This window comes from Oncorhynchus mykiss, chromosome 6, assembly GCF_057628025.1.
Source record: "Oncorhynchus mykiss isolate SJ-2025 chromosome 6, ASM5762802v1, whole genome shotgun sequence".
NCBI classification, from domain to species: Eukaryota; Metazoa; Chordata; class Actinopteri; order Salmoniformes; family Salmonidae; genus Oncorhynchus; species Oncorhynchus mykiss.
This window is the reverse complement of record NC_143027.1, coordinates 15,741,836-15,765,388: the sequence shown is the minus strand read 5'-3', so window position 1 is coordinate 15,765,388 and position 23,553 is coordinate 15,741,836. Positions and strand designations below refer to the sequence as shown.

At 42.1% G+C, this 23,553-nt stretch overlaps 1 protein-coding gene and 1 pseudogene across 14 annotated transcripts in view; one reads left to right on the top strand and one right to left on the bottom strand.

Annotated features, from left to right (window-relative positions):
• Positions 1–2,293: 2,293 nt before the first annotated feature.
• LOC118964844 (cyclin-H-like) lies at positions 2,294–3,853 on the top strand (annotated as a pseudogene).
• A 253-nt stretch (positions 3,854–4,106) lies between these two features.
• LOC110525313 (ras GTPase-activating protein 1) overlaps positions 4,107–23,553 on the bottom strand; it is a 51,262-nt gene continuing 31,815 nt past the window's right edge. For 5 of the 14 annotated variants that reach the window (XM_036979444.2, XM_036979450.2, XM_036979451.2 and 2 more), the window contains 19 exons: positions 21,473–21,629; positions 21,059–21,146; positions 20,883–20,963; positions 20,347–20,504; positions 20,073–20,149; positions 19,754–19,926; positions 18,878–19,037; positions 18,541–18,683; positions 17,744–17,859; positions 17,430–17,534; positions 16,957–17,040; positions 16,703–16,770; positions 15,067–15,155; positions 14,671–14,748; positions 14,411–14,545; positions 11,335–11,414; positions 9,389–9,428; positions 4,809–4,890; positions 4,107–4,664 (listed from right to left, as the gene is read on the bottom strand). In XM_036979444.2, coding sequence (XP_036835339.2) covers positions 4,615–4,664; positions 4,809–4,890; positions 9,389–9,428; positions 11,335–11,414; positions 14,411–14,545; positions 14,671–14,748; positions 15,067–15,155; positions 16,703–16,770; positions 16,957–17,040; positions 17,430–17,534; positions 17,744–17,859; positions 18,541–18,683; positions 18,878–19,037; positions 19,754–19,926; positions 20,073–20,149; positions 20,347–20,504; positions 20,883–20,963; positions 21,059–21,146; positions 21,473–21,629 — 1,964 coding nt within the window. In that variant the 3' untranslated portion in view covers positions 4,107–4,614. Of the gene's footprint in view, positions 4,665–4,808; positions 4,891–4,964; positions 9,429–10,484; positions 11,415–14,410; positions 14,546–14,670; positions 14,749–15,066; positions 15,156–16,702; positions 16,771–16,956; positions 17,041–17,429; positions 17,535–17,743; positions 17,860–18,540; positions 18,684–18,877; positions 19,038–19,753; positions 19,927–20,072; positions 20,150–20,346; positions 20,505–20,882; positions 20,964–21,058; positions 21,147–21,472; positions 21,630–23,553 lie in introns of those variants that run through there. The other 9 variants (XM_090237042.1, XM_090237045.1, XM_090237043.1 and 6 more) reach the window with 4 other exon arrangements.

Sequence of the window (23,553 nt, the reverse complement as noted above, 5' to 3'; positions counted from 1 at the left end):
GTTATGTGACAATTAGGTCAAAAACTATATTTTATTCTTTGGTGTAGATGGCCAAGGAAGTTGCACAGAACTTCCCCAACATCCCCTCCCATGGAGCAACTGCGAAAATAAATGGCTGAGGATATACTAAAAATGTCTGGTATGTAATGAGATTTAATTCAAGGTAAATGTAAATTATTTTTTTATGTAGTTGTGTGGGACAGCCATATGTTCAGTTCATGCCTATGATTTCAGAGTTCAACAAAGCCAACAACTGCTTCATGTGTGCCACTGATAAAGAACCTGGATGTGGCCCAAAGACTGACTGGTTTAAGTTTATTTAACATGTTTATAATCTTTTGACAACAGTGACGGCATGTAAGACAATTCATGATGTAACACAATGGATGGCTAATTCGTCATTCATCAAACTGCATTTATATTTGATATTATTTATAACGTGTTACTCTTTGTTTTGTTTTGATTTAATGTTTTGCATGCCAACTGTGGTTCCATGTGCTGTTCCTAGGAATGAAGACAAAAGAGTTCAAAAGAGTAAAGAACAGAAACTGGAAGTGCTGTCTTTGTTGTTGAAATGTATGCTATACCCCATCCACACTAAAGAGGCTCTGAAATGTACATCAAACCGGGATACAGAGAAAGTTAACACTGCAAAATGTTTCATACTTATTTGAAGTTAAGTGCCTGACATGTTTGAAAAGATTAAAGGTCTACAATTTCTGTTTAATTTGTCAATATAACATTTTTATTCATTGGTTTACTGGCCACCATTACTGTGGTTACATGTTCAGTATATGTATTGACCAGCAAACCCACTGCAGCCTACCTCACCAGCTCACTCTCCATCCCTGCTTTGGACAATTCTTAGCATGACTCTCGTACTTTGCCCTTTTCCTTTATGGTTGATATTAACGACGAAAGGAGATATTATCTGTCTCTCTCTTATTGTGTACCGCTGGAAAATAAGTACTTAGAACAACCAATTATTATAGATAAATATGAAAGAAAAGGGTAAACACAACACTGCACTGAACCCCCTAATTGTCAAACGAATATTAATGTACAACAATATAGAATATACAAGACTAGAGGTTAATTCCACTGCACGCTTCTTAGGTGTGTAATTGACATGATCAAGTAGCTATTGATATCTGAAATGATGAAAAATGTACGTTACACCGCGTGATTTTACAGTACAAAAACAAGAGTGCGCAATATAGGATAGTCAGTGGACATTCTGAACCTTGTTTGAAGTCATTAGGTCACATGATCAAGGAGCTATTTTAATTCTTGAAAAATTCATGTTGAATCTTGTGAGATGAAAATGGACAAACTAAAGGGTGTGCAATATGGAAGGGTAGTCAGTGGACATTCTGAACCTGGTTTGAAGTCAGTAGGTCACATGACCAAGGAGCTATTGAAATTTAACATTTTGAAAAATGTATGTAAAACCTGTGAGATGAAAATAAACAAACTAAAGGGTATGAAATGTTTAGGCCCACTCAGTGGACATTCTGAACCATGTTTGAAGTCACTAGGTCAAATGACCAAGAAGCTATTGAAATTCTACATTTGAAAAATTCATGTAAAATCTTGTGAGATAAAAAATTGACAAACTAAAGGGTGTGCAATATAGAAGGGTAGTCAGTGGACATTCTGAACCTGGTTTGAAGTCAGGTCACATGACCAAGGAGCTATTGAAATTTGAATGTAGAAAAAAAATTGTACTTTGTTTACACCCCCTAACTAATTCAACGAGGAATACAACATGCTGCTCACATTTCCACATGTTTATTAGCTTTGGAAAGCGAATTAATGTCAGAATCGTGAAAATAAGACCTGTGCAATGTTGTGCGCTATTTTTCCAACATCGTGACACTTATTTGGAGTCTGTGGCTCAAGTGGTTTGAAAGCGCAAATATCCTACTTGAAATTGTTTTTTTTTTTACCTCGGTGAATTAAGATTATTTTAGAGCTACCATGCATTTGGGAGACCCAGCCCAGTTTGCTTCATTGAACTATCTAATAACGTTTTCAATTTTATAGGCAATGTACTGTCCCATGCTTTTTTTGGTGGCTAAAGAATTTGCTAGCTTGCTAGGTAACTTACCTTGAACATGTCATGTTTGGTGTCAGTATCTTCGATTCAATGACATCCTGACAACCTACATGTTCTGTTATGTGCAGAGCTTTACCATGTTGCACAATAGCTCACAGAGAAAGTTCTGGACATTCGACAATGAAGAAAGTATGAAACTGAGATATGAACCCAACCGGGAAATATTGCAACAAAATGCTCACCAGTGGGAAGGTAAAAATATTTGTAGCATGTTACATTACATGTGATAATGAGTCACAGTGTCTAGTTTTTTTTTGCACTACAACTTTATGATTATATTTGCCACCTCCCAACGTTGTCGTCTCTCATCCTTTCCTTTATCCCTTCCTTTAAAAAGCCTAGGGCTAGTGACTCTTATGAGGAGGACATCCTCTTCAGGCACTATGAGAAGAGACTGCTTGACTTCTGTAATGCCCTTCAAGCCTGTGATGCCCAAGTCTGTTGTGGTATGTATTTTGTAAAGGTACACCTAATCACTCATGGAAATATACTGCATGTAAACCCAGAGAATCTGTAGGGACTGAATGGGATGCATAGGATAAGGAAGCAGTAGTTCTGGTGTTTGTCTTCACTGGTTATTTGGACTAATCAAGATTTCGCAGTTGTTGGCATCTTTTGAATGTTTAAACAGAAGGAGACATTATGCCCATAACTTGCAAAGAGAGAAGGTGGAGCTCCATCTCTTCTCTTAACATGGACCCAGAACTTAATTGAGCAGCTGACCAATTATGTGAGACTTTAGTTCTCAGTTAACAGACATTAGGGTACACCGTAAATCCGACCTAACCGGTTTTATGTAAGAGATTAACATTGCAATCATCAACAGGGTACAGCCATCATGTATTTCCTGAGATTTTACCTGAACAACTCACTAATGGAATACCACCCCAGAACAATCATGTGAGTGAGTAGTCAAGGGCTTGATTTTGACTAGTACTCCTATATTCCTATATTAAGAAATACAGTATATAGGCTCCACTGATTACTTCTATTCAGGTAGCTACAGATACACTTGATTTCTGAACTAACCTCCATGTCTCTCTCCTCCTCATGCTCTCTTCACAACTTTTCCTTCCTCTGCTCTATTGTTTTGCTAACTTCCCACTCTTTTCATCCCACCTCTTCCCTGGCTTACCTCTTTTTTTCTCTTTCAGGCTGACCTGTGCCTACCTGTCCTGTAGGTGGATGACTTTAACGTGTCCAGCACCCAGTTTGTGGGGGATCTTGAGCAAGAGTGCGGCCGGACAGGAGAGGGCTCTGGAGTAGATCTTGGAGTATGTGCTCCTTCTCATTCAGCAGCTCAACTTCCACCTGGTGGTATACACCATTTACAGACTGATGGAGGGCCTGCTCATAGACCTCAAGGTGGTTGGATGGAAATGGAGATACTTACCAGGTCATTGAAGCTCAGTAGAGATACAGCAGATGAACATAACCTAATGAAGTGTGTTGCTGAGATTTAAAGACCGATTTTGCGGACTTGTAGGTGTGTTAAATCTGTATGAATAGAAAACCAAGCAGGTTAGGCTTCAGATAACAGCCCTGTATTGGTGACCTTTACCTCAGACAAGACACCCTCTTCTGGAGAACCCAGAGTCTCTGAGAAAGAGTGCTGATGACTTCCTGACTCGGGCCACCCTGACGGACACTGGCCTGCTGTTTCCCCCATCTGAGATCGCCATGACGGCCATCCTGAACAGTGCGTCGCAGGCCGGCCTCAGCATGGAGAGGTAGGCCAGCACCAGGGCTCTGTTCTAGACAAGAGCATGGCCCCGTTTCAGGGGATAAGGGCTGAAATGGAATGAGGCCCTAGCCAACATGGCCTCGAGGACTGCAAGTGGCAACTAACATACTTTCATAGTGTATTGTAAAGCAGGGTAGTATTCTCACGTTTTCATTCAATGCAGTAATCTATTAAGTTTCAAACTAGTTTTGTTTTCCACTTTGTTATAGCTATCTGACAGAATGTATGGGACTGAAGGAGGACAAGGTCTACACTTGTATTCGGCGTATGTGACAAATAAAGTTTGATTTGGAGAGGGCCCATGCTGACTTTGGCACAAACGCCAACGTGTATGTTCGTAAACACGGAGTATACAAAACAAGCTCTTTCCATGACATAGACTGACCAGGTGAATCCAACTGAAAGCTAGGATCTCTTATTGATGTCACTTGTTAAATCCACTTCAATCAGTGTAGATGAAGGGTAGGAGACAGGATTGTGACAGGATTTAACATAAAGATGTTAGACTTGAGACATGGATTGCGTATGTGTGCCATTCGGAGGGTGAATTGGCAAGACAAAAGATTTAAGTGCCTTTGAACGGAGGTATAGTAGTAGGTGCCAGTCATATCGGTTTGTGTCAAGAACTACAACGCTGCTGGGTTTTTCCACACTCAACAGTTTCTTGTGTGTATCAAGAATGGTCCACCAACCAACCAAAGGACATCCAGCCAACTGTGGGAAGCATTGTAGCCAACATGGGCCAGCATCCCTATGGACCGCTTTCGACACCTTGTAGAGTCCATGACCTGATGATTGAGGCTGTTTTGAGGGCAAAAGGGGGTGCAACTCAATATTAGGAAGGTGTTCCTCATGTTTGCTATACTCAGTGTATTGAGTTAATGAATGAATGTCGGTTACAAACACATGCAATTGTTGCATTGCGCAAAAAGAGTGTATACTTACATGGGTGCACTACCACACAACTGGGGAGGTAGAAATGATCAGCTGACTTGAGTAACATGTTCATTTTGTGTGATAGGAATGGCTGTCAGGTAAGGAGAAGATATTCTGTTAAAGACCACTTCAGAGTAAATAGTCTTGCACAAATGAAGCAATACCTTTTGCCAAACATACTAACAGTTTTATTTAGCCAGGTCAAACAAGTGTATTTAAGATGCAAAAGATTCACAGTTCTGTCTATCAGGTAGAAAAATCTAAAATGAACACATCCACTATATGACATGAAGAGGAAGCAGAACAGTTACATTTGTACATTTTGAAGAGAGGAGTTGTGTCACCCATATCGATAGTCTAGTCAATGAACACTTGAGTCAGGTCTGTGTAATCTTCAGTGCATCTAAACGAGAAAATGAGAAAATGAGAAACTACAGGTTATCGGCTCCAAGTCTCTGACTTTGAGCTGTTTGGAAAAGCAGACGATGGTTGAAAAAAATCAACCAGTTCTCATCCAAATGACAGGGTGGTGAATCTGGGCTTGGCCTGCACAGAAGTTCTCTGTATGATCTTGGTTAGTGTATCGCCAAGGAAGGTGGGTTAGTGAGGGTTACATTGAAATTGCAATTATATGAAAGCTTCTGTTCCTTTATTTTCTCAGAAACAGACATCAGGTTCGTTTCCATAGGGCTACACATTCACAGGTTACAAATAGGTCCTACAAACTGTTAAGCTATGATACAAATATGAACCTATAGTACAACTCCATTTAGCAGTCATACACAAACACTGGTTTTGTCATATAAGCCTAAGTGTATCCTATCAACAGGTAAAGCAGCTTATAAAATATATAGCTAGTAGCTTCAGTGATGTGTATATGTACATATACACTGCTCAAAAAAATAAAGGGAACACTTAAACAACACAATGTAACTCCAAGTCAATCACACTTCTGTGAAATCAAACTGCCCACTTAGGAAGCAACACTGATTGACAATAAATTTCACATGCTGTTGTGCAAATGGAATAGACAACAGGTGGAAATGATAGGCAATTAGCAAGACACCCCCAATAAAGGAGTGGTTCTGCAGGTGGTGACCATAAAACCACTTCTCAGTTCCTATGCTTCCTGGCTGATGTTTTGGTCACTTTTGAATGCTGGCAGTGCTTTCACTCTAGTGGTAGCATGAGACAGAGTATACAACCCACACAAGTGGCTCAGGTAGTGCAGCTCATCCAGGATGACACATCAATGCGAGCTGTGGCAAGAAGGTTTGCTGTGTCTGTCAGCGTAGTGTCCAGGGCATGGAGGCGCTACCAGGAGACAGGCCAGTACATCAGGAGACGTGGAGGAGGCCATAGGAGGGCAACAACCCAGCAGCAGGACCGCTACCTCCGCCTTTGTGCAAGGAGGAGCACTGCCAGAGCCCTGCAAAATGATCTCCAGCAGGCCATAAATGTGCATGTGTCTGCTCAAACGGTCAGAAACAGACTCCATGAGGGTGGTATGAGGGCCCGACGTCCACAGGTTACAGCCCAACACCGTGCAGGACGTTTGGCATTTGCCAGAGAACACCAAGATTGGCAAATTCGCCACTGGCGCCCTGTGCTCTTCACAGATGAAAGCAGGTTCACACTGAGCACATGTGACAGACGTGACAGAGTCTGGAGACGCCGTGGAGAACGTTCTGCTGCCTGCAACATCCTCCAGCATGACCGGTTTGGCGGTGGGTCAGTCATGGTGTGGGGTGGCATTTCTTTGGGGGGCCGCACAGCCCTCCATGTGCTCGCCAGAGGTAGCCTGACTGCCATTAGGTACCGAGATGAGATCCTCAGACCCCTTGTGAGACCATATGCTGGTGCGGTTGGCCCTGGGTTCCTCCTAATGCAAGACAATGCTAGACCTCATGTGGCTGGAGGGTGTCAGCAGTTCCTGCAAGAGGAAGGCATTGTTGCTATGGACTGGCCCGCCCGTTCCCCAGACCTGAATCCAATTGAGCACATCATGTCTCGCTCCATCTACCAACGCCACGTTGCACCACAGACTGTCCAGGAGTTGGCGGATGCTTTAGTCCAGGTCTGGGAGGAGATCCCTCAGGAGACCATCCGCCACCTCATCAGGAGCATGCCCAGGCGTTGTAGGGAGGTCATACAGGCACGTGGAGGCCACACACACTACTGAGCCTCATTTTGACTTGTTTTAAGGACATTACATCAAAGTTGGATCAGCCTGTAGTGTGGTTTTCCACTTTAATTTTGAGTGTGACTCCAAATCCAGACCTCCATTGGTTGATAAATTTGATTTCCATTGATAATTTGTGATTTTGTTGTCAGCACATTCAACTATGTAAAGAAAAAAGTATTTAATAAGAATATTTCATTCATTCAGATCTAGGATGTTATTTTAGTGTTCCCTTTATTTTTTTGAGCAGTGTATATTCACACATACAGTACCAGTCAAAAGTTTGGACACCTACTCATTCCAGGATTTTTCTATTTTTACTGTTTTCTACAATGTAGAATAATAGTGAAGACATTAAAACCATGAAATAACACAAATGGAATCATGTAGTAAGCAAAAAAAAAAGTGTTCAACAAATCAAAATATGTTATTCTTCCAAGTAGCCACCCCTTTCCTTGATAGCTTTGCACACTCTTGGCATTCTCTCAACCAGCTTCATGAGTTAGTCACCTGGCATGCATTTCAATTAACAGGTGTGCTTTGTAAAAAGTTAATTTAAGGAATTTCTTTCCTTCTTAATGCGTTTGAGCCAATCAGTTGTGTTGTGACAAGGTAGAGATGGTATACAGAAGATGGTCTTTTACTAAATAGGGCTAAATCCAAATTATGGCAAGAACATCTCAAATAAGCAAAGAGAAACGACAGTCCTTCATTACTTTGACACATGAAGGTCAGTCAATCCGGAAAATGTCAAGAACTTTGAAAGTTTCAACTACAGTCGCAAAAACCATCAAGCTCTATAATGAAATTGGCTCTCATGAGGATCGCCACAGGAAAGGAAAACCCAGACTTACCTCGACTACAGAGGATACGTTCATTAGAGTTAACTGCACCTCAGATTGCAGCCCAAATAAATGCTTCACTATTTCAAGTAACAGAAACACACCTCAAAATGAACTGTGCAGGAGACGACTGAGTGAATCAGGCATTCATGGTCGAATTGCTAAAAAGAAACCACTACTAAAGGACACCAATAAGAAGAGACTTGCTTGGGTCAAGAAACATGAGCAATGGACATTAGATGGGGGAAATCTGTCCTTTGGTTGGATGTGTCCAAATTTGAGATTTTTGGTTCCAACCGCTGTCTTTGTGAGACACAGAGTAGGTGAACGGATGATCTCCGCATGTGTGGTTTCCACCGTGAAGCATCGAGGAAGTGGTGTGGGGGTGCATTGCTGGTGACGCTGTCAGTGATTTATTTAGAATTCAAGGCACAATTAACCAGCATGGCTACCACAGCATTCCGCAGCGATACGCCATCACATCTGGTTTGCACTTAGTGGGACTATAATTTGTTTTTCAACAGAACAATGACCCAACACATCTCCAGGCTGTGTAAGGGCTATTTGACCAAGGAGAGTGATGGAGTGCTGCATCAGCTGACCTTGCCTCCAATTGAGATGGTTTGGACCGCAGAGTGAAGGAAAAGCAGCCAACAAGTGCTCAGCATATGTGGGAACTCCTTCAAGGTTGTTGGAAAAGCATTCCAGTTGTAGTTGGTTGAGAGAATGCCAAAGGTGTGCAAAGCAGTCATAAAGGCAAAGGGTGACTACTTTGAAAATATTTGTTTAACACTTTTTTGGTTACTACAAGATTCCATGTGTTAGTTCATAGTTTAGGCGTCTTCACTATTCAACAATGTAGAAAATAGTAAAAACAAAGAAAACCCTTGAATGAGTAGGTGTCCAAACTTTTGACTGGTACTGTGTGTGCGCTCACGCATATATGCCAGTGTGGACTGTAAGCGGCCATTGTGGAGATAGGAAGAGGTTGGGTTGTAAAATCAAGTGAAGTAGTGGTGTGTAGAAAGGGAGTTAAGGCTTTCTTGGATCGGTGCTACATTAGATTTCCCTGAAGGTCGTTGTTATCGCTACGGTGCTTTGGCTAGCCCCTGACCCAAGGTCCTTCAGGAAGGTTCCACTGTTGACAAGGCGGCTAAATGTGTAGGGACCTCAAGGGTTCAAGTCAGGACAAAGGCCAAGCCAGTCAACATACAGGAGATAGTCCAGTTTATAGTTCTCTGTAAGCTATATAACTCTGCCATGTAGGCAAAGTCTTCAAAGTGTCCTCTTGTCTGATTTGGCCCTCAAGCTTGAATATAGTTCAGGTTAGCATTGGGTAAGGAGTTACTCATTATTTCACCTGGGTCTGTTCAAGGGCTTTGGGACTGGCAAGAGATTCCCAGATCCAGTCAGTCGCGTTCCCATTGCAGGACTCAGTCGGCCATAATGGATCATAATGTCCAGAAAGCTACATGCTCAATACAAAACCACCTAGCTTTTCGGTCCAGCGTTCCATGCCAGTACATGGCTGACTGACCTCGTCCCATTGGTAAAAATCACATTACCTGGATGATGGCAGCCAATGCCATGATGGTGCACTCAGTCCTGCAAGACAAAGTGCACACTGTTGAGGACAGTACATCAGTTACATCTTAATGCCATTTATTGACCATGCCACCATAACCCTTTCCACATCCATCCTGCTATGAACTCTGGACGGTCACGTCACACGGTGTTTACCATGGAGCTGTCATGACAGATGTACACTAGACAACAAGGGGGGGGGGGGGGGGGGGGGATGTGCATGACTTGAAGGGATGATCATGAGGTGCAAACAAGGAAAACAGAGGTTCTTAAAAACATACTCCAGCAGACTGAACTCCATGATTGACATTGCTTCAGTCCAGTCAGTTAAAGCCTACAGCTTACACAGGTCAACAATACTACATATACCACCCGATTGTGCACTAACATCAGAAAAAGTACAAATATATATTTTCAATCTTTTTTACAGGAAAAGAAAGGATACGAGGATGATCATGTAGTGAAAGAGCCCCAGATGACAGAAGAGGTGAGTCAAAACCACTTCACATTTTTGCTACCAGTGCCTCATGATTTACAGGTCATTAAATAGCTCTGTTTAATAGGAGCGGACTGATGAAGATCTGGATGACCTATGAATGACGCAAACAATGTTTTAATTTTTGTTTTTCACCCAACCCCCTGTTGTCATTGAAGGACTGTCAGCAATACTGGCCAATAGTCTCACAGGTCTACCCAATGTGTGCAAGATTCAACAACGAGAGAAGATTTAGATATTGTATTATCTTTGAGGCCATACAATGATGCTTTTTCAAAAAGGTCTCGTCTTCTGTAAGATACATGTTTTATTGGGTGTCAACTTTGAAATGCAAATGTGTTTTTAATTACTTATGTAGTAAAAATGTGTATATTCCATGGGCATAACATCACTAGGCTCGGAGCACAGTGAACTTGCCAACATTCATTTGCCATACTTCAATACCCATTTTTGAAAAGTTATGATATGATAAGGCTGCTCTTAAATCTCAAACCTGGGTTTCTAGGCCATAACACAGAGCAGACAGCCTTGAAGGCACTTTAACAATCACTAATTACCTGGGGAAGAACGACTCCATTATCTACTTTACAAAACAACTTTAATAAGTGCATGCATGTCTGATACAATCTGTACTATTCAAAGATTTACTGCTGTAAACATTAACTTTATTTGTATTTATTCTGCATCTTGTCTGGCATTGAGAAGTTAAGGAAGAGTGAACCAAACAATCAAAATGTGATACAATTGGAAGGGAAAAAAAACAAACAAAAGTTTCAACTATATACTCATGATTCCAGCAAGATTTTTTTTTAATAGATAAAATAAACATACTTTCTGCAAGAATCTCCAGACAAAAATACAGAGAAAGAACCCCAAAATACTGGAGACAAATAGAAACGCTAGTTTCAGCACTTTGTGGACATTGTCACAACCATTACAGTAAAAAGCATTACAGGGTTGACTGTAGCTTCTTCATGTCAGTTGACTTTCCTCATATTGAGCAGGGAGATAGATATACTTTGGCAACCTGTGCTGTGTGGAAAAACATGTCTTGGGCATGTGAAGCTTTACTTTGAAATCAAATCTTTGACCCTCTTGATGAATGGGAATGATACGCATACATGTACCCAAGTCACAGAATCATGAACACTGTTTTCAGAAGAAGAAAAAAAACATTTCCTGCGCATACAGCAGTCTGGTGCAAGTTGAGTTTTTTTTGTTTAGGTACTGCGTTGGTTCGGTTTTCTGCTGCTTTCATTGCATAGCTCTCCTGGCATGGGCAATGTGGTGGGTGGGACTGTTGTAGGAGAAGATGGGAGATGGAGGGGTGCCATGGTAATGATTGGAGCATGCTGGGTCAGGTCCCCTGTGTGTCTCTGTGCAGGGAGACAAAGGGAGAGAGCAAGAGAGAGAGGAGGAGTGCTGTACTACCTGTTGCTGTTGGACATGGCATAGTGATCTTGTTTCTGCTGAAGGAGCTCAGTGATGGCCAGCAGCTTTTTCAGCACGTGCTACAGAGAGAGTAAACAAGCGAGACAGAGCCATGGTTTACAATCACGACGACATGGCATGTTTCTGTTACTACTGTCATATCAAAAGGGGAAATCAGCAGTTGTACCAATAAAGTGTAAACCCAGCCCGTTTTGCTAAAAAGCAGAGGGATAGCCTAGAGAAATGTAACCACTAAAATTCAGACAAGGATGCAAGGAATGACCATCCGTGATAACATGGTTAAAACTATAGTGTTGATTTGAGGCTATATAGTGTTTGTTTACATTTGCCTTGTTTACACACATTGGAGTGAAATAAGCTTAAATGTTTTGGGTTCTGATGGGGTATGACAGTTGAACTAAGTTCATGAGGAATGTGTAAGTTACGATTCCGCTCTTGCCGAGGGTGATTCTTTGATACACCATTCTGTATACATCTGGCCCTTCTTTGGACACTTAACAAATCTCCAAACGAGCTTCAATGCCATACAACACCACATGCTCTTCAACCGATCGCTGCCTGCACCCGACTAGCATCACTACTCTGGACGGTTCTGACTTAGAATATGTGGACAACTACAAATACCTAGGTGTCTGGCTAGACTGTAAACTCCCCTTACGGACTCATTAAGCATCTCCAATCCAAAATTAAATCTAGAATCGGCTTCCTATTTCACAACAAAGCCTCCTTCACTCACGTTGCCAAACATACCCTCATAAAACTGACTATCCTACCGATCCTCGACATCGGCAATTTCATTTACAAAATAGCCTCCACTCTACTCAGCAAACTGGATGCAGCCTATTACAGTGCCATCCGTTTTGTCACCAAAGCCACATATACTACCCACCACTATGACCTGTATGCTCTCGTCGGCTGGCCCTCGCCAGACAAGTTCAAACAGGTGCAGTTAATACAGTTAATGAGTGGAGAACAGGAGGGCTTCTTAAAGAAAAACGAACAGGTCTGTGAGAGCCGGAATTCTTACTGGTTGGTAGGTGATCAAATAATTATGTCATGCAATAAAATGCAAATGAATTACTTAAAATATCATACAATGTGATTTTCTGGATTTTTGTTTTAGATTCCATCTCTCACAGTTGAAGTGTACCTATGATAAATTACAGACTTCTACATGCTTTGTAAGTAGGAAAACCTGCAAAATCGGGAGTGTATCAAACACTTATTCTCCCCACTGTATCTCCCTCACTAACTTTAAGCATCAGCTATCTGTGCAGCTTACCGATCACTGCAGCTGTACACAGCCCATCTGTATATAGCCCATCCAACTACATACCTCATCCCCATAGTTTTATTAACTTTTTTGCACACCAGTATTTCTACTTGCACATCATCATCTGCACATCTATCATTCCAGTGTTAATTTGCTAAATTGTAATTACTATGGCCTATTTATTGCCTTACCCCCTTACGCCATTTGCACACACTGTACAGACTTTATTTTGTTTTTGACTGTACGTTTGTTTATTCCATGTGTAACTCTGTGTTGTTGGTGTCACACTGCTTTGCTTCATCTTGGCCAGGTTGCAGTTATAAATGAGAACTTGTTCTCAACTGTCCTACCTGGTTAATAAAAGGTAGAGGAAAAAAAAGAATAAAAAAAAAAATTCAAGAATCTATTTAATTGAGAAATCCCAAAATGGGTGAAACAGATTTACCCTTTAACATAGCCGTTCTAGCCTTTCAATCACTGGTTAAATACACTACACGAGTAAAAGTATGTGGACACCTGTCGAACATCTATTCCAAAATCATGGGCATTAATATGGAGTTGGCCCCCACTTTGCTGTTATTATAGCCTGCACTCTTCTGGGAAGGCTTTCCACTAGATGTTGTGACTTGATTCCATTCAGCCACAAGAGCATTAGTGAGGTTGGGCAGTGATGTTGGGCGATTAGGCTCATCTCAGTCGGCGTTCCAATTCATCCCAAAGGTGTTCTATGGGATTGAGGTCAGGGCTCTGTGCAGGCCAGTCAAGTTCTTCCACACATCTGTTAGATGCATATAATCGTCTAGAATGTCATTGTATGCTGTTGCGTTAAGATTTCCTTTCACTGGAACTAAGGGGCCTAGCCCAAACCATGAAAAGCAGCCCCAGACCACCTCCACCAAACTTTACAGTTGGCACTACACATACCAGGCAGGCAGCGTGCTCCTGGCATTTGCCAAATCCAGATTAGTCTGTTGGACTGCCAGATGGTGAAGTGTGATTCATCATGCCGGAGAACTAATTTCCACTGCTCCAGAGTCCAATGGCAGCAAACTTTACCCCACTCCAGCTTGGTATTGCGCATGGTGATCTTAGGCTTGTGTGCAGCTGCTTGGCCATGGAAACCCATTTCACGAAGCTCCCGACGAACAGTTCTTCTGCTGACATTGCTTCCAAAGGCAGTTTGGAACTTGGTAGTGAGTGTTGCAACCGAGAACAGACAATTCTTATGCGCTACGCACTCGGTAGTGCCGTTCTGTAAGAATGTGTGGCCTACCACTTCGCAGCTGAAAAGTTGTTGCTCCTAAACGTCTCCACTTGACAACAGCAGCACTTACAGTTGGCTAACTGACTTGTTGGAAAGGCGGCATTCTATGGCGGTGCCACATTGAAAGTCACTGAGCTTGAAAGTAAGGCCATTCTACCGCCAATGTCTATGGAGATTGCAAGGCTGTGTGCTCGATTCTATACACCTGTCAGCAACAGGTGTGGTTGAAATAGCCAAATCCACTCATTTGAAGGGGTGTCCACATACTTTTGTATATATAGTGTACATATCTACCTCTATCACTCCAATATCCCTGCACATTGTAAATATGGTATTGGAACTGACCCTGTATATAGCTTCTTCCTTTCTCGTGTTCTTATTTCTATTTCTTGTGTGTTTTTATTCTACCCTGCTATTTTTAGTGCTACTTTGATAATGATTATTGCATTGTTGGGTTTTCAGCTTGCAAGAAAGGCATTTCACTGTTCTAGTGCATGTGACATTAAAACTTTACACACCTGCTGTGCTCCCCTCTCGTTGCTCAAGGTGCGGAGGTCGTCTGAGTGTGAGACACAGATCTCATGCAGGGCAGCAAGGTCACGGGACAGGTCTGTCCTAAAGTGCTCTGTAGCTTCAGGGAGGTCAGGGACATTCTAGAAAGGACACAAATGCACACACATTAATGTCGTCCCTAGACATTGGGAGAGAATTGCTATGACGTCTACAAGTACCTAAGAGTTCCAATGATGTCTAAAGGAAATGAAAACAGGTAACCTACACCCAACTCATCCAAAAACATGATCATCCTATGTTTGTTGTTTTTGATGAAGGGGTTCACTCCCTCCATGTAGGGCTCCTGGATTGAAAAGAGGAACACTCCATTACTTTCTGACATACAGATGGTAGAGTTATGAATGGGCGAGTCTGTTTTGCATGGCCCCATGTCCTGGGTAGGTGGAGATTTCACTTGAGCCCAATGGAATGGTCTGAAATGTACAAACTCCAGCCCCCATGCCATGCAAAATAAACTCTCCCAATATTATAACTACTGTTCCCTGAACCAGGTACAACACAAAGCTGTGAAGGATTACACTTTGGCTTGCCTGTGCTTAGATGACACAGGGATAGAAACGTCCCCACACTGAAAAGCGTAGGAGCTTTAAGGAGGTCTTACCTTAGCACCAAACTCCACCAGGTTAGCCAGGTTCTGGACAGACTTGGCAACCAGAGTGAGGGTACGTCCCGCTGTTGCAGAGGGAGGGTCTACACAAAAAAAACAATTGAACACACACGGATATTAAGTAATGTATGGACATCATACTGTTCATTCCAAGCTAAGCAATAATCAATTTCTGAAATACATCGAAGGGTTAACTTTTTATGGCTGCAGGGGCAGTATTGAGTAGCTTGGATGAAAGGTGCCCATATCAAACAGCCTGCTCCTCAGGCATAGTAGCTAATATTTGCATATTATTATTATTATTAGTATTGGATAGAAAACACTGACGTTTCTAAAACTGTTTAAATGATGTCTGTGAGTATAACAGAACTCATACTGGCAGGCAAAATCCTGAGTTGAAATCAACAGGAAGTCAGAAATCTGAGCTTGTATGTACAGAGTCCCCAATGAAATCCCCTTGAGATATGAATGATGTAGGGGTTCCACTAGATGTCAACCATCAATAGAAATTATAATGAGGCTTCTATGTTGTTGTGGGAGTGAATGAGAGCAGAATATATCAGATGTCAGATGTCCATCAAGCAGCCAATTTGTGATCGTGCTTTTTCCTCATGGTAGTCACCTGCGTTCCATTGCTCACGAAGACAAGAAGGAATACTCCGGTTGGAACTTTATTGAAGCTATATGTTAAAAACATCCTAGTGATTGATTCTGTACTTCGTTTGAAATGTTTCTTCGACCGGTAATATCACTTTTTGAAGTTTTTGTCCGATATAACGCTGACCAGAATTAGCGTTTGGATATGTATACCAAACGCTCTAACAAAAGGTATTTGGACATAAATAATGGACATTTTCGAACAAAACAAATATTTATTGTGGACCTGGGATTCCTGGAGTGCTTTCTGATGTAGATCAAAGGTAAGGGAATATTTATCATGTAATTTCTTGTTTATGTTGACGCCATCTTTGCGGCTGTGGTGTTTTTATTTGAGCGCGTCTCAGATTATTGTATGCGTTTCTTTTTCCGCAAAGTTTTTTTGAAATCTGACACAGCGGTTGCATTAGGGAGAGGTATATCTATAATTCCATGTGTATAACTTGTATTATCATCTACATTTATGATGAATATTTCTGTTGAATGATGTGGCTGTGCAAAATCACTTGATGTTTTTGGAACTAGTGAATCTAACACGCCAATGTAAACTCAAAGATTTTTTTATATAAATATGAACTTTTTCAAACAAAACATGCATGTATTGTGTAACATGAAGTCCTATGAGTGTCATCTGATGAAGATAATTCAAGGTTAGTGATTAATTTTATCTTTATTTCTGTTTTTTGTGAATGCTATATTTTGCTGGAAAATGGCTGTGCTTATTGTGGTTTGGTGGAGACTTAACATACGGTAATCGTTTGTAGTGCTTTCGCTGAAAAGCCTATTTGAAATCGGACCCTTGTGGGTTTAACAACGAGAATAGCTTTAAAATGATATAAGACACATGTATGTATGCTTTAGGAATTTTAATTATGAGATTTCTGTGGTTTGAATTTTGAGCCCTCTATTTTCAGTGGTAGTTGTCATATCGATCCCGGGAATCGGGATTGCAGCCATAACAGGTTAAGCTCACCAGTGATGATGTTGAACATTCTTGGGTTGAGGATGGCAGGACAGATCAGTCTCAGGAACACAAAGCCACTGGAATAGCCAAACAAGAAATCAGTACTTCAAATCCAAATTGTATTCATCACATGTACAACTTTGTTAAATGTTCCCAATAGAGCTCCCCCTTGACCAAGGGCTTCACCATTCCAATTCTATGCGATGCCTATACATGAGGATTGCAGATCGCAAAGTAGATTTATGGTGTCTATAGTTAGTTACCTGACCACCCGGGTTCTCATAGTGGTGTTGGGCCATTTCTGCTGCACTGACTTCTGTAGACACCCATAGATATATCGTAGAGTTCTGAAAGGGTCAATGAGAGAGAAAATGTGAATACTGGAATATGACTTAAATATACTGTATACATGTCAAACTACCCTATGGATCTACTTTCATGTTTTCAGTTAATTTGTTGGTTTGTCCGATGACATAATAAATTGATTGTACAACAGAAGAACATCATGATATAAGGTTCAAACTATGGAAATGGTTTCTTACTGGCAGTGTATATTTTACTGGCAGAAAATGAATGGCGGTGGGTGGTGGTACTCTAACCCAATGTTACTTTTCCCTAACCTCAAACTATACCCAACCTTATTCTGACCCTCATTCCAAAACCTAACGTAAGTGATTTCGACCCCTATGCCTAAACTTAAGTTTGTGTTCTGCTGGTCGAATATACACTTCCTTACTTATTAGGGTTGGGCCGATGAACGATGTCATCGGGTGTCGACAATGATTGACAGCCATCATCGATGGGGACGTCATCGTCGATGACAGATGAAAGCCTATTTACACTTGACAAAGCAGAACAGTACAGTGAAATGTTTTAATTCTAGTCAAATGATCAACTGGGATTGATTAGTCTTTTTGCTAGTCCAAATAAACGAGTCACGATCGACGATATGACTAAAGTTTGTATATCACCCAACCCTAATATCACATGTGGATGGTTCCCGTGTTAGTTTGTTGGTATATGCACCATGGACGTGGTGTGTGTGCTTACGGGGGCAGGATCTCAGCAGCCATGAAGATCTTCTCCACCAGCTCAGACAGGATTAGGAGGAGGTGGGACAGGTTCAGATGCACATCCTCGTTCTTCTCCAGTTTGGAGGGGTTCAGCTAGAGGGAGGGAGAAAGAGATGTTTCATCATAGACATACACTGAGTGTACAAAACATTATGAACACCTGCTCTTTCTATGACAGACTGACCAGGTGAAAGCTATGATCCCTTACTGACGTCACTTGTTAAATCCACTTCAAAATCAGTGTAGATGAAGGGAAGGAAAGGTTTGAGGCTGTTCTGATGCAAATGGCAGTGCAACTCAATATTAGGAAGGTGTTACATGAGACCTCTTCTTTCACTAGAGTAGGATTTGATGTTGAAAGCAACTGTACAAGATCAATGTTAAATGTCACAGTGTGTAATGCCCTCTGTCCCAGAAGAAGAGAGATTCAGAGTCCTGCGGGATCACAACAGAAACTGGGGAATGCCAAGCAGGAACCAAAGTTGAGTCTGTGTCATGAGTTACTGTTTTGTCTTCTGGGTAGCCAAAGTACTAATATGATGTTACAAATGCTGAGTGCTCCATTCCACTCAGGAGATAACATGAATAAATAGCTGGGTTGGCGCCCACACACTTCTCAGCTGAAAGAGTTGTGACTAACATAACTTTACAGATGTTGCCCAAACTATTTTACAAGCCAAAACAGATGCAGTATATAGAGCTTGGGCTAAACAAAAACAAGGCTACCTCTAAGTATGAAAAGCCTTTCTGCATAAATAGAAAGTGTATGTTTACCTCGCAGGACTGCTTGCTCTCCATGATCTTGAGGATTGTATCTTTGAGGGCGTGGTGGACGAAGGGTGTGGCCGTGGCCTTCATGTACTGCTCCATCAGCGTGCTGGCCAGAGTGGTCGCTCGGAACAGGGTTGTCGCCTCGTCTGGGAAACGTCAGAGAGAGGGGACTTGTCATAGCTTTCATGTTGAAATCATACTAACACAATCTGCCTCCAAGCATCTACAAATGGAGATACTTCAGGATGATAAAGACCCAGCCAAAGGGAAATGCTATGTCACTAAAAATAGAATGATGTCGCTAGAACAATAGTATATCTGTAAATATTCATCTCAATACCCTCCATGTTGATCTCTCGGTCGTTGAGTGTCCTGAGTAAAGGGGCCTCTGTCTTCTCGTGTCTGAAGATGCGCAGCAGGATGCTGGCCAGCAGGGTGCGGTCCTGCCCACACACATGGGCCAGAGCATAGATCACATGGAACTCCTTCAGCAGGATCAGCTGAGGGACACGGACAGACAGACCGAAGGACAGACTAGGGTCAGTGACACGATGTAAAAACAAGTGGGCGATCATTTTCCACTTATCTTTTTCCAGGACACGTACTCTGCACATCACAATACACTATGTAACCAACTGCTGATCCTTGTTTTGGATGTCTCACTGAGTATGTGTATTAAATCAAATTGTATTGGTCACATACACATATTTAGCAGATGTTATTTCAGGTGTAGTGAAATGCTGGTGTTTCTAGCGCCAACAGTGCAGTAGTACCTAAGAATTCAAAAAACACACAAATCTAAGTAAAAGAATGGAATTAAGAAATATATAACTATTAGCTTGAGCAATATCAGAGTGGCATTGACTAACAAAGTAGAATATAATACAGTACATATGAGATGAGTAAAGCAGTATATAAACATTATTATAGGGACTAGTGTTCCATTATTAAAGTGGCCAGTGATTCCAAGTCTATGTAGATAACGCAGCAGCCTCTAAGGTGCAGGGTTGTGTAACCAGGTAACTGCAAATCCTTGTTTTGGATGTCTAACTGAGTGTGTGCTGGTCATTATACCTTTGTTGGAGCTGGAAACAAGCCTTTTGCTGCACCTGCGATAACATCTGCAAAACTGTGTACACGACCAATAAACTTTGATTTGACTTAATCCTACATTGATGAAATCATGAATTATCTTCATTAGTAGGGTATGTCTGACCTCTTTGAACTCGCTGTACTCCTCCTCAGGCATGATTTTCTCCATGGAGTAGCGGGCTCGGACCCTCAGAGAGCCCGGCTCGATGCCCTTCAGAGGCACGTGGGAGCTCAGAGGGAACCACTCGTCTATCATCTGGCCCTTCTGTAGGCGGCTCAGCTGGCAACGCATGAACACTGAGGCAGAGGGCGAGAGAGATGGAGATTGAGTGGAACACAGGGGCACTAACACACTGCCGCAAGTCATTTCTCATATCGATATGGAATGGGATTATAAAAGGAGAGGGTTTGAGATGGCTAGTCCAAGTAGAACGGTGACTCACAGATGTCACTTTCTTTGCTCTTCTTTGTCTTATTGCTCAGGCTGATTTCAAACCTGTTGATTTCACTCGACAAGTCACTGAGGGGAATACAAAAAATGTCGGTCAATGTAAGGAACCCAAACATGATAGCTAATCATTGTATCAATGCAATATTATGGACATATTACTAAGTGCAGTGAGAAGTTATGGTATAAGTTAAAGTATATGGAAGCCAAATACAAAATGTCCATTTCACACTAAATTGCCATTGAATGGAGTTGTAATTGGGACTGACTCAAAGATGAACTCTTCTGTGAAGACGGGGTTCTGGCCCTCTCGGGGGTGGGTCTTGGCCACCTGCACATTGTTCAGGTAGATGTTGCAGTAGGGGTTGGTGAAGTGCTTCACAGGCAGCTTGTGGGCCTCCTCCACATACAGGACCAGGCTGCTCACCTGATGGGACACACACACACCAGGACGACAGACAGTCAGGGTTTCTGATGCCTCAGCTGGCTGGAGTAAGATGCATGGAACACCACAGTAGCGGGTTTGAATCTCACATTGAGTCACATACAAGCCACTTTGGATAATGGCATAATATCAAATGAACATATTGGTAAACAATCTTAAAAAAAAATAAAAAAAAGATGATTGATGCATAGGGTTTGTTCTTTGGGAAGTTGAGGCCCAACTTGCATTTCAAGATTCAATACTGTATTGCCATATCAAACAAATGTGTTATGAATTGGATTTACTATGCATACGTGGCAAATGCATTTTCTGAAATGCACAATGCAAACAGCATTTGACTGGAATTGCCAGTGTTTGTACCTGTCGGAGCCTCTTGTTGGGAGTGGGCTGGGTGGGTTTCCTAAGGTTACTGCAGAACGTGTGCAGACATTTCATCCAGTCCTACAGAGAGGAAAGAACACTGTAATACTAAAGAAAGGTGTGATTGGGACAGAACATCCAGACAGACAGACCAACAAAGAGGGATCGGTACAAACCTGTGCCTGTTCAGGAGTCTCGCCAGCGAAGTAGAATATGTACTGTTCCTCACTAAAGTGCTGGACCACAACTTGGAAACAGTTTGGTCTGCAAACAGGACAGCCAGGTATTAGTGAACAAGTACGTGCCCAATCGAATGTATCCAGTTGATCAAACTCAGAATTTATCAAATTCAGAATGCGGAGAACTAAGTACAAAACTCAGCACAACACGGCAACAAAATAAAAAATACATTTGACATTTTGCTCTTATCCAGAGTGAATTACAATTAATGCAGTCATCTTAAGATAGCTAGCTGAGACAACCACATAATATCAGTTGTAGTAAGTACATTTTCCCTCCGTAAAGTAGCTATTGCTTTTTTGCAATGATTTGTTCTTGTCAATGTCCACTCAGATCAACGCGTGTCTCACCTGCCAAACAGACTGTCGTGCACACCGTACACGGAACACACACTCAGGTCAATCAGACCTTTGGGTTTGGTGGCTCTCTTCTCACTCTCAAAGTAGATGAGCTGGGCGTCATTCCCCTCCAGGATGAAGTAGAGGTTCTTCCACCGCTTACCTTTACCTGGAGATGGTGAGAGGGTTAGGGAGGATAGGAGAAGACGTCAGGTCAATTTCCAAATTCTCTCATCTGCCTGCACTTCTTCACTCCCTCAAGGTTATGGAGGAGTTTACACCATATTTAACACACTAGTCCTTTTAAATATGGGCGGGGGGGGGGGGGGTGGTATACCAGTGACCACTTCAGGGAGAAGTAAGAGTAATGGAAACAGGCTACGGTCTAGATTACATTTGCAGACATTTGAGGTTCCATTCTCTGTAGAAAATTGAAGAGTAAAAACATATTGGTACCTTTGTTACCAACTCAGTGGCCTTGCGGTTAGAGTGTCTGCCCTGAGATTGGAAGGTTGTGAGCCGAGTCATACCAAAAAAAAAAATGGGACCTGATGAGTCTCTACTTGGCACTCAGCATAAAGGAGATAGACTGGGGGTAAGGCCCTGCGATAGACTAGCGTATTGTCCAGGGGGTATACTTGTACATCAAGCTGCCTCACGTTTTAGAAACAGGCTCCTGTCCTATGACCCGTTCCGGTTTGCAAGCAAAGGCTCATACAAGGCTACTTACAGTTGAAGTCGGAAGTTTACATACAACTTAGACAAACACATTTAAACTCAGTTTCACAATTTCTGACATTTAATCCAAGTAAAAATGCCCCGTCTTAGGATCACCACTTCATTTTAAGAATGTGACATGTCAGAATAATAGTAGAGTGATTAATTTCAGCTTTTATTTCTTTCATCACATTCTCAGTGGGTCAGAAGTTTACATGCACTCAATTAGTATTTGGTAGCATTGCCTTTACATTGTTTAACTTGGGTCAAACACTTCAGGTAGCCTTCCACAAGCTTTCCACAATAATGGGAAAGGGTGAATTTTGGCCCAGTCCTCCTGACTCAGTCAGGTTCGTATGCCTCCTTGCTCACACACGCCTTTTCAGTTCTGCCCACAAGTTTTCTATAGGATTGAGGTCAGGGCTTTGTGATGGCTACTTCGATACCTTGACTTTGTTGTCCTTAAGCCATTTTGCCACAACTCTGGAAGTATGCTTGGGGTCATTGTCCATTTGGAAGACCCATTTGCGACCAAGCTTTAACTTCCCTGACTGATGTCTTGAGATGTTGCTTCAATAATATCCACATAATTTTTCTTCCTCATGACGCCATCTATTTTGTGAAGTGCACCGGTCCCTCCAGCATTAAAAACACCCCCACAACATGATGCTGCCACCCCTGTGCTTCACGGTTGGGATGGTGTTCTTTGGCTTGCAAGTTGCCCCCTTTTTCCTCCAAACATAACGATGGTCATTATGGCCAAACAGTTCTATTTTTGTTTCATCAGACCAGGGGACATTTCTCCAAAAAGTACGATCTTTGTCCCCATGTGCATTTGCAAACCGTAGTCTGGCTTTTTTATGGCGGTTTTGGAGCAGTGGCTTCTTCCTTGCTGAGCGGCCTTTCAGGTTATGTCGATACAGGACTCGTTTTACTGTGGATATAGATATTTTTGTAACGGTTTCCTCCAGCATCTTCACAAGGTCCTTTGCTGTTGTTCTGGGATTGATTTGCACTTTTTGCACCAAAGTACGTTCATCTCTGGGAGACAGAACGCCTCTCCTTCCTGAGCGGTATGACGGCTACGTGGTCCCATGGTGTTTAAACAATAGTACGCACAGATGAACGTGGTCATCTTCAGGTATTTGGAAATTGCCCAAGGATGAACCAGACTTGGAGGTCTACAATTGTTTTTCTGAGGTCTTGGCTGATTTCTTTAGATATTCCCATGATGTCAAGCAAAGAGGCACTGAGTTTGAAGGTAGGCCTTGAAATACATCCACAGGTAATTGACGTCAATCAGCCTATCAGAAGCTTCTAAAGCCATGACATTTTCTGGACTTCATTTTCCAAGCTGTTTAAAGGCACAGCATCCT